This window comes from Psittacula echo (assembly GCF_963264785.1).
Source record: "Psittacula echo genome assembly, chromosome: 5".
Classification (NCBI taxonomy): domain Eukaryota; kingdom Metazoa; phylum Chordata; class Aves; order Psittaciformes; family Psittacidae; genus Psittacula; species Psittacula echo.
In genome coordinates, this window is record NC_137739.1 from 66,361,648 (window position 1) to 66,375,483 (window position 13,836).

The 13,836-nt window shown below is 41.8% G+C and overlaps 1 protein-coding gene and 1 long non-coding RNA gene across 5 annotated transcripts in view; one reads left to right on the forward strand and one right to left on the reverse strand.

Annotated features, from left to right (window-relative positions):
- DYNC1H1 (dynein cytoplasmic 1 heavy chain 1) overlaps nucleotides 1-7,221 on the forward strand; it is a 52,867-nt gene extending 45,646 nt beyond the window's left edge. For all 3 annotated transcript variants that reach the window (XM_080617793.1, XM_080617795.1, XM_080617794.1), the window contains 13 exons: nucleotides 155-266; nucleotides 349-409; nucleotides 802-925; nucleotides 1,693-1,806; nucleotides 2,088-2,258; nucleotides 2,462-2,679; nucleotides 2,873-2,976; nucleotides 3,281-3,492; nucleotides 4,332-4,485; nucleotides 5,226-5,368; nucleotides 5,987-6,155; nucleotides 6,489-6,616; nucleotides 7,070-7,221. In XM_080617793.1, the coding sequence (XP_080473919.1) occupies nucleotides 155-266; nucleotides 349-409; nucleotides 802-925; nucleotides 1,693-1,806; nucleotides 2,088-2,258; nucleotides 2,462-2,679; nucleotides 2,873-2,976; nucleotides 3,281-3,492; nucleotides 4,332-4,485; nucleotides 5,226-5,368; nucleotides 5,987-6,155; nucleotides 6,489-6,616; nucleotides 7,070-7,198 (1,839 nt within the window). In that variant the 3' untranslated portion in view covers nucleotides 7,199-7,221. The remainder of the gene's footprint in view (nucleotides 1-154; nucleotides 267-348; nucleotides 410-801; nucleotides 926-1,692; nucleotides 1,807-2,087; nucleotides 2,259-2,461; nucleotides 2,680-2,872; nucleotides 2,977-3,280; nucleotides 3,493-4,331; nucleotides 4,486-5,225; nucleotides 5,369-5,986; nucleotides 6,156-6,488; nucleotides 6,617-7,069) is intronic.
- On the reverse strand, nucleotides 2,077-13,030 carry LOC308221013. 2 transcript variants are annotated; one of them, XR_013956856.1, is made up of 4 exons: nucleotides 10,621-13,030; nucleotides 9,870-10,415; nucleotides 2,871-2,936; nucleotides 2,077-2,218 (listed from the first exon to the last, which is right to left on the reverse strand). It is a non-coding gene; the product is annotated as an uncharacterized lncRNA (long non-coding RNA). The 2 variants fall into 2 exon arrangements; XR_013956857.1 differs by lacking the exon at nucleotides 10,621-13,030 and having other exon boundaries at nucleotides 9,870-10,604.
- Between the last annotated feature and the right edge of the window lie 806 nt (nucleotides 13,031-13,836).

Here is a 13,836-nt window from a genome sequence, read left to right on the forward strand (position 1 = left end):
CTTGTCACCATGGAATGATGGTAATTTTTTTTTCCTATTTGTTAATGTAAAACTTAAAGTAGCATAAAGTCTTTAGCTGGCCAGACGGAAAAAAGACTGAGCTTACTGTATTCTCATATTCATGTAGTGACTGATTTGTATCCTTTTAAACCAGGTGAAACCTAATACCCCAGTGTTGATGTGTTCAGTGCCTGGTTATGATGCCAGTGGCCATGTGGAAGATCTTGCAGCTGAGCAGAATACACAGATCACTTCTATTGCTATTGGTAAGAACACACCTTATTTCATCATCTAAGCATAAATGAAATTGCTACCAGTAAGAGCCTTAGCAACCTGTCTGTCTTTCAGGCTCTGCTGAAGGGTTTAACCAAGCAGATAAAGCAATAAACACAGCAGTGAAATCTGGAAGGTAAGTTCTATCTCCTTTTCTAGCTAGCATATTGTCTAGTAGAAAGGTAAACAGGGGGAAGGAGGAACTAATCTATTGGCTAAATAGACAAAATTGAGTAAAAAAAAAAAGTGGGACCATATTCTGAACTGAAATTTCTAATAACTGAAGCTCAGCTGTTCACAACTTCTATTTGGTATAAATATTTTCAAGAAAAGTAGATTGTATCTGCAAAACAGGGAAGTTAGCCCATTTACAATACACAGTAAGTGATTCTATGTAAAAGACAGATTTAAAAGAGGAAGAAAAATATGTAACATTGATGCCATATTCTGTGACTCTTTATTGTGATTATAGCCAGGATCCATAAGCTGTACATTGAAAAGCACTTGTTCTGTTTCAAAACTTCACAGGTGGGTAATGCTGAAGAATGTTCACCTGGCTCCTGGCTGGCTCATGCAACTGGAAAAGAAGCTGCATTCCCTACAACCTCATGCTTGTTTCAGACTCTTCCTTACCATGGAGATAAATCCAAAGGTAACATTGATTTGAAGTCAGCAGGTCAGGGGATGTGATTCTCCCCTGTATTCCACTCTCGTGAGACCCCATCTGTAGTACTCTGTTCAGTTCTGGGGCCCCAGACATAAAAGGAACATGGACCTGCTGTGGAGGGAGGGAGGACCTTCCAGAAAAGGGCCACGAAGATGACCAGAGGGCTGGAGCATGTCTCCTATGGAGACAAGCTGAGAGAACTGGGCTTATTCAGCCTGGAGAAGAGAAGGCTCCAGGGAGACCTTAGAGCAGCCTTCCAGTAAAGGAGCCTACAAAAAAAGCTGGAAGGGGACTTTTTACAAGGGCATGTAGTGACAGGACAAGGGGGAATCACTTCAAACTGAAAGAGGGTAGATTTAGATTAGATATTAAGAAGAAATTCTTCACTGGGAGGGTAGTGAGACACTGGATCAGGTTGCTCAGAGAAGCTGTGGATGCCCCATCCCTGCAGGGTTCAAGGCCAGGTTGGATGGGGCTTTGCACAACCTGCTCTAGTGGAGGTGTCCTGCCCATGGCAGAGGCATTGGAAGTAGATGATCTCTAAGGTACCTTCCTGGAACTAAATGATCTCTAAGGTACCTTCCAAACCAAACCATTGTATGATTCCTTTTGCTGTTTCCCATGCCCTCCAAAAGAAAGGCAGGTTGTTAGTGTGTGTGCTCGCAAAGAGGTTTGGAAGATAATGCAAACTGTGCTGTTAGAGGGATTTAATTTAGTACAGGCTAAAGGAGCTGTTTATTAATCATTTCTAGGTGCCAGTGAATTTGTTACGTGCTGGTCGAATCTTTGTGTTTGAACCTCCTCCTGGTGTAAAGGCGAACATGCTGAGGACTTTCAGTAGCATTCCAGTTTCTAGAATGTGCAAGGTAATGCTGCAGTATGCGTAGATGAAAGAAAACGGGAGAATGTCTTCATTAAAATCTTGCCTTTAAATGATAGAACCTCAGCTTCTAAGATGCACATAGAAGGTTTGGGGTTTTTTTTCTCACACCATTAAAGTAGTGGTTGCTTCTTCTGTTGTTAGAATATGTTCAGTTTTGGTAGCAATCTGGCATTAAATCTGGTGTTTTCTTTTAGCAGGCTTTGATTTTTATCAGATCACTTGAGCAATAGTTTATTTATACTTCTTTTTCTCTCGACTTCCTAGTCTCCCAATGAGCGTGCTCGTTTATATTTCCTCCTTGCCTGGTTCCATGCCATTATCCAAGAGCGCTTGCGCTATGCTCCGTTGGGTTGGTCCAAGAAGTATGAATTTGGAGAATCTGATCTGAGATCTGCCTGTGACACAGTAGATACATGGCTGGATGATACAGCAAAGGCAAGTATTGTGTACTTAAGTATAGGTTATTAGATTACCGAAGATCTTCACTGAAACAGTCTGTTCTGGAAACATATACTAAGTTGAATGAGTAGGCACAAATAATCTGATGGCAATTTAACTTAGTTCTTGAATTTGATTCCTCAATCAGAGTAAACGTTAAATGGTTTGTTTCTGCTAATTACGTTGCATGTTACTTACAGGGTCGCCAAAACATTTCACCTGATAAAATCCCCTGGTCTGCATTAAAGACACTGATGGCACAGTCTATCTATGGAGGTCGTATCGATAACGAATTTGATCAGCGTTTGTTAAACACTTTCTTGGAACGTCTGTTCACTACTTTAAGTTTTGATAGTGAATTTAAACTGGCTTGTAAAGTTGATGGACACAAAGATATCCAGATGCCAGATGGAATCAGGTATCATTCTTTTCTTATCCTGATCTGTATGTGCAACTTTTTTTTTTTTTTTTTTTTTAATTAAAAAGCCCCTACCCTAACCTGTATGCTTGTGCTGGGATTTAGGTGCGTAAATATTTGTCTTGGGCAAAGAATTACCTTGCTATTTTAATAGAGAAAACCTTCTAGTTCGTATTAAAACTCTTACTTACAGACGTGAAGAATTTGTCCAGTGGGTTGAGATGCTGCCAGATACACAAACCCCATCATGGCTGGGCCTGCCAAATAATGCAGAGAAAGTTCTTCTAACCACACAAGGTAAAACCAGAACTATAACAATGTCTCACATATATTACTAGGCCACCATTAACTAAAAAGCAGAAGAGAAATGTAAATCCGACTGAACAGTTGATGACTTTCCCCTCCTCTCCCAACATATTTTGTTTAATTTCCCATCCTGATCCTGGAAAGCTCTATTGTTGGCTCTGGAGCCACCTACTGCTAGGTAGTTCTGAATTTTAGGCCTAGACTAGGGAAAAATAGAAGTCATAGTTTTTGCATGTAGCAGGATGTTTTCATCTTGATGCCACTGCTCTGACTAATAGCATATCTTCTGTGTTAGGCATAGATATGATCAGTAAAATGCTGAAAATGCAGATGCTAGAGGATGAGGATGATCTGGCTTATGCAGAAACTGAAAAGAAGGCAAGAACTGATTCCACATCAGATGGCCGCCCAGCCTGGATGAGAACACTGCATACCACAGCGTCTAACTGGCTTCACCTTATCCCACAAACCCTAAACCATCTGAAGCGGACTGTGGAAAACATTAAGGTAAGAACTAGGTTTTGTCTAATGTGAGCATAGGAAGTGTGCAATTTCATGTGCACTGGAACGAGTGCATTGTGATTTACAAATACTGATGAAACTGCTGGGGGGAAATGGAACTTGTATTGATGCTGATTCTGACTGCCATAGCTATGTAGAGCCCCTCTGGATTTCTTGAAATGCTCTTAAAAGTTGGTTTATGTCTTGTGGGTATTATTTGAAGAAATACAATGGCAAACTGTCAAGGGTATCACTTTCAAAGGTTCTCTGTGATCAGGTAGCAAGAAACAAGTGCTTCCTGTTGTACTTTTAGCACGCTGACGTCTAGTTTTGATACTGCCTCTACATCCAGTGTACATTAAATACGGCTGTAATTTAGTGAGGGGAGATAGGGCAGCAGCTTCTCTTAACTGGGAACAGAAGTTGCAAGGGCTGGGGGTAACTCTTGAGATCTAGACAGTAGTACCCTAAGCTCTGACTCGGGAATAAGCTCCACAAATGAATGAGATCATGATTGCGTAACTGCTTCTAAAGGCTTACTCTGGCATAGTAGGTGAGAACTTTTTGTTGCTGACTAAAATAAATCCAGAGTTGATTGGAAGGAGCTGCAGCAGGCAGTCTGCATTGATTGCTCAGCTAAGACTTCTACTTCCTTACTTCTCCAAGGGAGAGGAGATGTTGGTTGTAAACAGTCTCCGCAGTTACTTTCTGCACCGAAGACTGCATCTTCATGTTTAATGCTTGTATAGTCAGTGTCACTGCTCCGCCCATCCAGGATTTTGGGGTTGCTTTTTGTAGCAGTTTTTCAGCAAGAACTTTGATCTGCAACTTACTTTGACCATCAGGATCCTCTGTTCCGATTCTTTGAGAGAGAGGTGAAAATGGGAGCTAAGCTGCTTCAAGATGTTCGTCAGGACCTTGCAGATGTGGTTCAAGTGTGTGAAGGAAAAAAGAAACAAACCAACTATTTGCGTACGCTTATAAATGAACTGGTGAAAGGTATGGTAATTCAAATTAGCACCTCCCAGTGCTCTTTGCCTTTTGCACTCTGTAAGCTGCTGTCAGCAGCTTAAAAAAATTGCAGAAAAGTTGGCATTGACTTCACCATTTGACACAAACAATACTTTTGAGTCAAGCAATAAAATTCAGGTTGGTTTGGTTTGGGATTTCAAGTTGAGGTAGCTAATACCTGGCTTTTTTGTACAGTTTATATCAGCAGCTGAATTTCTAAGTTGAAATCTTACTGAATTTTCAGTCTCTGAATTGTGAGTGAACGAAATTATTTATACCACAAAGTGAGTAATATTGCTCCTAGAAAATATTCAGAGTCTCTAAACTTCTGTTTCAGGATTGTACATATGTGTAGTATTTTCAGACATCTTGTTTCTAGCAATACACGATCATCTTCTGTCTGCTTAGAACAAAAGCATTTCCTGAAACACAGATACTTGACCTCTTCAGTCAGTTACTGGAGTATATACATGTGTGTAACAGTGTAACTGTTGGTTTCTGTAAATGAATGACTTTTTGAACAAATAGTAGACCTGGAGGCCTTTTGCTTTGTAATCTTTCAAAGTTAGGAGAAAAATTTTTCACTTACTGAGGAGCCTTTTAAGATAGAGGCTTGTATCCTGGTCCAAATCTTAAATGGTTATTGGAAGAAAAAATGAAGTGTCAGAATAGTGCATAATTCCAACTTGTATATCAACAAAACTTAATTCAAATCACATTTTTCATAGGCATCTTGCCTCGGAGCTGGTCTCATTACACAGTGCCAGCTGGTATGACGGTTATTCAGTGGGTGTCTGACTTCAGTGAGCGCATTAAACAGCTGCAGAATATCTCCCAGGCAGCTGCTTCTGGTGGAGCAAAAGAACTAAAGGTATGTAGTGCTGAGTTCTTCTAGAGGTCATTGGTGGAGCTGTATAGCTACTTCATGGAGTCTTCCCATCAAGGCTTCTAAATAATTCTTCAGGAAAAACAACTTCAGTGTTCTCTGAAATGTACTTTGTAAATTATAGAATCATAGAATGGTTTGGGTTGGGAGGGACCTTCAAAGGTCATCTAGTCCAACCCCCCTACAATAAGCAGAGGCATCTTCAACTAGATTAGGTTGCCCAGAACCACATCCAGCCTAACCTTGAACGACTCAGGGGTGGTGCATCTACCACCTTTCTGGGCAGCCTCTGCCTATGTTACACCACCCTCACCATAACAAATTTCTTCATCACATCAGGCCTGACTCTCTCCTCATCTAGAATACTGTTGAGTATCTGCTGGCCTCAAAATGGTGAGGCTTAGCAGGCTAATTGTTCATACAGAGGGAAACTTAGTATTTTAGAGTGACAAAAAACATAGCCTTAAGAGCAAAAACCAGCTTAGCACTTAACAGTGTTCCACTAGCAGCAGGAAAATTGTGATGTAATGTTCGTGACAATCATTAATTAATGCTGCAGCTGATAGCCTTTTCTTTTTATATTCCTCCTCTCGCCCCAAATAGAACATCCACGTATGCCTTGGTGGCCTGTTCGTACCAGAGGCGTATATTACTGCTACAAGACAGTATGTTGCACAAGCAAACAGTTGGTCCCTTGAAGAACTCTGTCTTGAGGTCAATGTTACAACTACACAGAATGCAGTGCTGGATGCATGCAGTTTTGGAGTTACAGGTAAACTCAACCAGAAAGGGGTCCTTCATATAAAATATTTTCAGAAGCTTCTGGTATTAAATGTTTTATATCAGATGAAAAAGATGATACTGCAAAAGCTTTCTGAAATTGTTTAATTAATAGGGAAGCACTTACAATGCTAATAAACCTCAAGACTCGGGCCAGTATATATTTAAGTGGTATTGGATAGAACATCTGCTACAACCTCTTTTATTTTGCAGTATGAAATACCTCTCATTTAGTGGACTTAGTCATTAAATGATACATAGGGAGACAGTCTTTGTTTGACTTTATGAAAGCTCTTAGAACTCTAAAGTGTATTTCAATTTACAGGCCTGAAGCTTCAGGGAGCTACATGCAGTAACAACAAGCTGTCCCTTTCAAATGCTATTTCAACTGTACTGCCCATTACACAGCTTCGCTGGATCAAGCAGACAAATGCTGATAAAAAAGCAAATGTTGTAAGTATTGATAAATACAATTTTTAAAATAATTCTCATAATTACATATACCTAGCAATATTTTTTCCTGAAGCTTTATGAATACTTCTGTTGGGCACCACATTCTGTGGTTTTTATTAACATTCTCAGAGACAGTTGGTACCTGAATTCCAGGCTAGCAGCAAACAGACCTAGTCTTGACTAGATCTTTCCTTTGTAGTTAGATAAAGAAAGGAGAAGGACAGGCATCCAAAAGTACTAATGCTGTTTAGGCCAAAAGTTGAATTTACACCTCTGAAGGTGCCTGTGCTTCAGGTAGATTTATGAGGCCTGGGCTTTTTTCTCATCTTTTGAGTATTGAGTTATCTGAGACTAAAATCCCATCTCATAAATACGATGTTGTAGTACAGAAACTTCTTAACACTCTTCAGCTGCCTTACATAACTTTTCTTCTATATTTATGTTTTTCCCCAGGTGACTTTACCTGTTTATCTGAACTTTACTCGTGCTGATCTGATTTTCACCGTTGACTTCGAAATAGCTACCAAGGAAGACCCCCGTAGCTTCTATGAACGTGGTGTTGCAGTTCTCTGCACTGAGTGAAAATACATATTTTGACTAGTTAATGCTGTAGTAGTTGTCAGTCTTCTGTGTAGTATTCACCTGTACTTTTGTAACCTGGTTATGTTGTCAGATGGATTTTTAATGAGTAAAAAGAAAGGGGGCAGCGCACTGGAAAGCCAATAGGCTAGATTTCTTCTAAGGAAAATTGGCTGAGATTTTTAGGTGGTAATGGGTAGATGTGGTATTTGATGGGTCATCATATAGTAAATAAAATCTGTAGCGAGACTGTTGACTCTATTTCTGGAAATATAATTCTTACAGTAATTTATTTCAGTAGTCTGGAAAAACTATACCTGTGATCTTCTTAGAGCATAAGAAGTGAGAAGTTAGTATTCAAGCATATTGTTAACCTTCACACAGCTCAGCAGCTGGTTCAGCTAACCTCCAGTAGCAGGAACCTTGGAATGTAAGTCTTCAGTGCAGTAAGACACAAAGCCTGACATCATGTGCTATGACATCTGGTGCCATTGTATGAATTATTTGCAAAGAACTGTCTCTTGCTTCAAGTAACCTGCATTTATACAGCTGCTGAGATGCACTCAGAAGCCACAGTATCCCAAGCCAGACTCTCTTGTCCTGTTGAACACTGCGTTTCCTCTTGCTTAAGCTGCTTTTGTGACAAAACAAGTGTCCAGCTTCATGTCTCATTAAACCCAGGAGGGTAGTATTAAATGCTTGAACAAGGAGTTACAATGCCATTTCAGATACACACATGACCAACTGTTACCAAATTAGGAGAGCTGAGAGTTCTGCTAATTGCTTGCATCATTGTGTAATGGTTTGGATATTTGCTTGCTTTCTCTGATCCTAAATTAATTGGGTAAACACTTCTGCCAAGCCTGTCAGAACAACTGAGTTTACCTTTATCAGCCACTGTAGCAGTGGCTAATATCAAGTGTTCAAAGAATACAGGTGTGTAGCTTTTCAACCGCAAAACTGAAATCTCAGGAGCTCCATCCTTCCAGCGATTTCTCCTACGAAAGCAGTGACTTCCTGAACCCCCATCAACTATTTTTTTCTGTGATAAGTGGTTCTGCAGCACACACTGGTGCTGGGAGGAAAAACTGTTTTACATACCTCACATACTCGTTTCAGCTGATGTTACTAGTTACTGAAACAGAGAATTCTTGCTCTCTACTCTCACCATACTGTCCATATAGTTAATCTCTGTAGCCTGAACTGTCCTGGCCGGTTTTATTACCTTGTAAAGAATGAATCCTTAGACCCGTGCATCATGTAAACTTTGCTGCTTGTAGCTCTCATATCCCATTTGTGAGGAACAGGGATGGGAACTACATCTAACGGCCATTGTCCAAGATGAGTTTTAACCATACATAATGCTCTTGTTCTGTTTCAGCTTCCTGGAGCTGCTGCCCTTTCCATCACCAGAACTTCATACATTCAGATATTATACAATGAGGAAGTAAAATCTCCTACTAGCAGTGTGCTCTGGATACCAATTGCAAGGGAAAGTATTAGCTTAAATATGTACAAGGTCTGGCTCTTAGCTGCTGAGTGCACCTGTCAGCAACTACTTTTTATGCATACCTCAGCACCTGGGATGTGGGACCAGCTTACAGCTACTATAAAAAAAAATCTTCAGTTAAACCAGTTTCACCTATTAGCAAGTATTGGTGATGAGAGCAAGAGAGTCTTAAATATGCTTGAAGTAGCTAGAGCTTCCCAAACTATTCAGCTATCTATCCGTTAACTTGTGCGTGAGGCCTGAATTAAGGTGCCTTTTCAGTTCAGTGGCTAATCCACAATTAGATTCTCATATTGAATAAACAGACTTTGAGCGTCTGAGAATTTACTGTCCCGTGGGGCTTCCACTTATTTCTGCCCTGTATTATTTTTTCCTAGTGAATTATATATTTCATTATGCTGTGTTAAACAACTGGTTTAAGTGAAAGCCTCGCTAGGTGAGGTTAGGGTCCTTGGCTGAAGTTTGAAGGTCAGTAATTCAGTTTTAATTAGCCTCAGACAAGGTGGTTGAAGACCATTCAGCGGACATGGTATGACCTCCCTGACACAGGGCTTTGGCCAATACAATATTGTGTTTTTGAAGCTTTCCACAAGTCTTAATTCCAGCAAGACCTGTGGCCTTGTTGCAGTACACACACATCTACACCTGCAAGGAGGCTTTTTTTGCAGTTAAGTTCATAGTATTCACTGCAGCATTCTCTGCAACTGGCACAAGTCAGAGAGCAGCCACAGCAGTTTATGCCTTAAAACAAAGGCCTCTTAATTTTACTGTTCTATCCACTTTTTTTCCAAGCTGATTAAAAAAAAATCTCCATATCTCCACATAGGTGATATGGATGAAAGCAAAGCTGTTTTAATAAAGTAAATACACTGCTGGTGGTGGAAGGGTTCAAGGCTAGAAGGTCAGTAGTATTTTGGGTGACTTTCCACCTTAAGAAAGAAACTACAAGCTAAAAACAGTCATACAGAATTAATGCTTTCCCAAGTAGCTGGTACCAACATATTTCAAGGTTGATATCGTTATGCTTTTATAAATAGTAGCTAACAGAACACAGTGAGGCTTGCACTTCTTTGTTTAAAGCTTGTGCAGGTCAGGTAACATCTGCAAAAGAAATCTCTACCAGGTGTATTATTGAGAACAGCTTGTCCAATGATTTTTTCATACCTTAGATTAAGAGACACAGAATTTCTTTCTTCCTAGTTTTTCACTAGCACCCTCTGGAATGAGAACCCTTTGTTTTCTTTTAAGTAGGGGCTGTTTGGCCACTGTGCCATCACAGTCAGCTTCTAGTATGGGCTGTGGAGCACTGTCATCTGAGCTTGCAGGGAGATCTGCAGAGGGTGAAGGGTTAATACTTATCAGTAAGGAATTTTCAGGTGTCAGCCTCATGGAGGTAAATGCTTCTGTGGCTCTAGGCAATTCAGATGATTGTAACCGGCTTCTTGGGAAATCCTTCTCTTGGCAGGGAAGTTCCAGAGGTGCTTTACAGTCATTTACTGCCTGAATTTCGCTCACTTTTGTTTCTGGGCAGAGCCAGTCTGGAGGTTCAGGGAAAGACTCTCCCTCTTCCGAAGTTTCAGCATCCTCCAAAGCAGCTGCCTTTGGGGCACATTTTGACCATCGTGCAACTTCTAGATTATTGAAAGTATTCAAGCTGCAGTCAGAAGGAATGGATTCATCTTCTGAATCACCATCATAAGGATCTAAAAACTAAAATAAATCTCTAAATACGGTGGGTGATTATTAGTCCATTAAAAATAACAAGAGGCAACATACAGTGGCCTTTAAAAGTACTTTCAACGTAAGTCACAGACTTGCTATGGAAGTTTTTCTGTTTATCCACACATTCCCACCTATATTTTATTTTTTGGATGCTACACTGAGAACAAGGCTGCTGCATTATAGCCAAACCTACCTGTAGTCCCCTGGAGTCTCTTGCTTTCTTGAGTCTTCCAGCAAGTGTGCTAGGCACAACCTATTTAAGAGAAGTTAACATAGGCTTATAAAGCACCTTTCTACGAATTATTAATCCAAGTAAAACCAGAGTAGGTAAACATACTAGAGGAGAGGAAGCCAGGTTGTCCCCTTGCTGAAAGGTGGGAAAAAGTGTATCTTAGTCTAACTTCTAAAGGTCTGAATCCTTTCAATTAGTCTCAGTGTCACCGCTGTAATACTGAGGTTTCAGGTTTCTTTTCCCACATGTTTAAACATGGCCTTGTCCAGACTTGGCCAAAGAGCCTTCTTCGTGAATTTATGCTCGAGACCATGTTGTTCTGAAATAGTGCATTCTTGTGCTGGTTCAAGGACACAGAGACATCCCCCCAAAGCCAGAGATGAAGAAAAGCTGCTTCTGCTTCTTTAAAAAGCCCAGAAATCCCCCAGCCTGCCCTGGCACCTGCCTCGGCCCCCTTGGTGAGAGCAACCAGCTTTTGTCCAGGCTGGCACTTGTGCAAGCCCCTCTTCCACCCAGCCCAGCCATTGGAGTCCAGCCAAGCTGGACTTCCAGCTTTGTTTCTCCCAGAAGACAACCATGGACAAATCCCGCTTTCCCCTGTGCTTTCTGGAAGGTAAAGCAGCGGCTGGTTCCTGGCAGACAGCTTCTCTAAGCCACAGAGCACAGCCATTCACATGGACTAACAGCGATCATCGATTCTGAAGACTTGTACCCAGAAATTAAGTACCCAGTTCTCCACTGCAGAATCAGGTCTTTTTTCATCCCCATTAAACACACCGATTAAGCACAACTGTTCAGGAAGCAACAATGTTCAGGAAGTAGCCAGTATTCATAAGGAACTCCCACAGCAACAGAGCTGCTCTCTCAGTCTCACCCCAAATGGACAGTCAGAAGGTTCTCCACCCAGAGCTGTGGAAATTCTGCTGCTCAAAGTGAATCATCAGAAACATCCCAGCTTTGCTTTAAGCACTTCTTAGCAGAGAAGTGTTCATGCTACAGTTGTCTACTGAAAACACCAGTACTTTCCTACCTCATCCCCCCAGAATCAATTTTGATACAATTAGTAACAGTTGTAAAGAAGAACCTAGTGCGCAGAACAGCGTTGGGTTTGGGGTGGTTGGGGTTTGAGGGTTTTTTTGGCCCAGTTTACCATCACAAACCAAACAACCCCAGCAACCATCCCTCAGACTGTCCCTGCTGAGACTGAAGGAAGATTTGGATATCCTCATCACCATCAAAATGCTTTAGGGAGCCAGTTCTTACCTCCGCGCTGGATTCAGACTCGGACTCTGTACTTGACTCTACTATGCACTTCTGCTGCAGAGGAGGAAGGGAAAGAAATGCTACTCAAGCAGAAGTTACTGCAGCTTCAGGTTGAAGCTGAAGTCCTAGTACAAACTGCAGACACTGTTTCTCCAAAGCTTTCCCACCAGAAACCAGCTTGTCCTTCCAAATATCCCACATTTCTGCTGCTGGTTGGGTTGTGTGAGTGCGACACAAGGGAAAAATAGAAGTTCATCTCCATCCCCCCCCCAAAAAAATACAGAAGGAAGCTAGCCAGAACATGCCCTGTATTTGCTAGGAGCCGTTACGCCAAGTTTGTAAGCAACTTTACAAAAATGCTTTTTGACTTGCAGTGAGGTTTTGGTTGTTTCTTTGCTTTTGGTGGGCCTACATCTCAGAAATGTAACTACAGATAGTAACTAACACCACATCCTTACAGAAACCTCACCAAAGGACAGCCCCAAAATTCCCCAGGTGGCAGCAAGAAAGTGGAAGAGATTCCTCCCTCCCTTTCTGTTTCTTTGCAGGTGACACCACTTGAATTAATAATGCCTTCATGCCCTCTTTTCCAGCACAGCTGGCTGCAGGCTAAAGACAAAGCAACTAACGCTTTCTGAATTATATTTTAATACAGAGACAGAGAAGCAGCAACTAGAAGAAAGTTACCATGTATTTACGTGCCAGTCTTTCTATGTAGTCTGGGCTTTTAACAGAATCCTTCATTTCCTGAGCGTCTACTAAAACAGGTAGAAGGTAGGAGAGCACATTAGGGGAAATCTTCTCATAGATAAATTGCCCAGATATGGTAACTCCCCTTATGCTAGAAGGGTTGGTCAGTTGTGTTAAGTTCTCAATCAAAGGCAGCTTCTGTTTAAAACAAACAAGAAGCCACTGTCTTCTATCAGAACAATGACTCGGTTCACTGGCCCTTCATGCAGCATGAGAAAAATACATACTTTTTTTAAAGCCCATACTCCATAAAGTGGATTTTTTTTTTTCTTTTTTAAAAGCAATCACAAGCCTTCTGAACCCCCAAGGAGATATTTGTACTCAAGACATCAAACCAGACCAGAGGAGTTCCAACACAAAGCCATACTGACAGCTGTCCCAGCCCCCCACCCCAGCATTCAGTCTCCATACCCCCTCCTCCCTCAGCCCCCCAGCTTCCTTTACAGGGCACTCCCTTCCTCCTGTACCCTCTATGGGCTGCCCAGCCCCTTGCTGCTTCTGCCACCGCTGCCTCTTCTCTGGGGAAGCCATCCTGCTCCCAGCACCTTCACCCTCCAACAGCTTTATAGCACAGCCACACCTCCCCCCAGCCTCTCACACATGCCCTGCTCAGCTCCCTCGGCCTGGCTGCCTCCCTCGGTTGAAAAGATAGGAGTGAAGCAAGGAAAAAGAGAGGGAAGTACCAAAGAGAAAGTGCTTTGTGCCACTGCAAGAGGCTTTGGGCTGCTCTTCACAATGTGTTCACCAGAGCCAACTGCATGGAGATCTACAGCAGAAGCACGCATGTACTGGCACGGCAGTGTGAGTCCGCTAGTCACTACATTTCTCTACGTGTATAAAGCACATGTATACACAGACAAGCACACACATCCACAGTTGGGTCTGCAATGCCTGGTGGCCAGAAACACAATGCTCCTCCTCTGCTCTTGCAGATTTACTTCTTGTAGCCCTGTTTCAGCCATGCAGCCTTCAGGCTGACAGAAGATGATCAACAGCCAAAGGGAAAAGCACCTTCCCTGACCAGAGACAGCCAGGACAGTCACAGAGGCTTCCTCCTGCCCTTTGCTGCAGCAGATCTCCCATCTGTTGGGTGGACAGCTGTGGTCAGACACATAGCACTTTTAAACATCTCTTAAACACTTAAAATCCATCATTCATGATTTG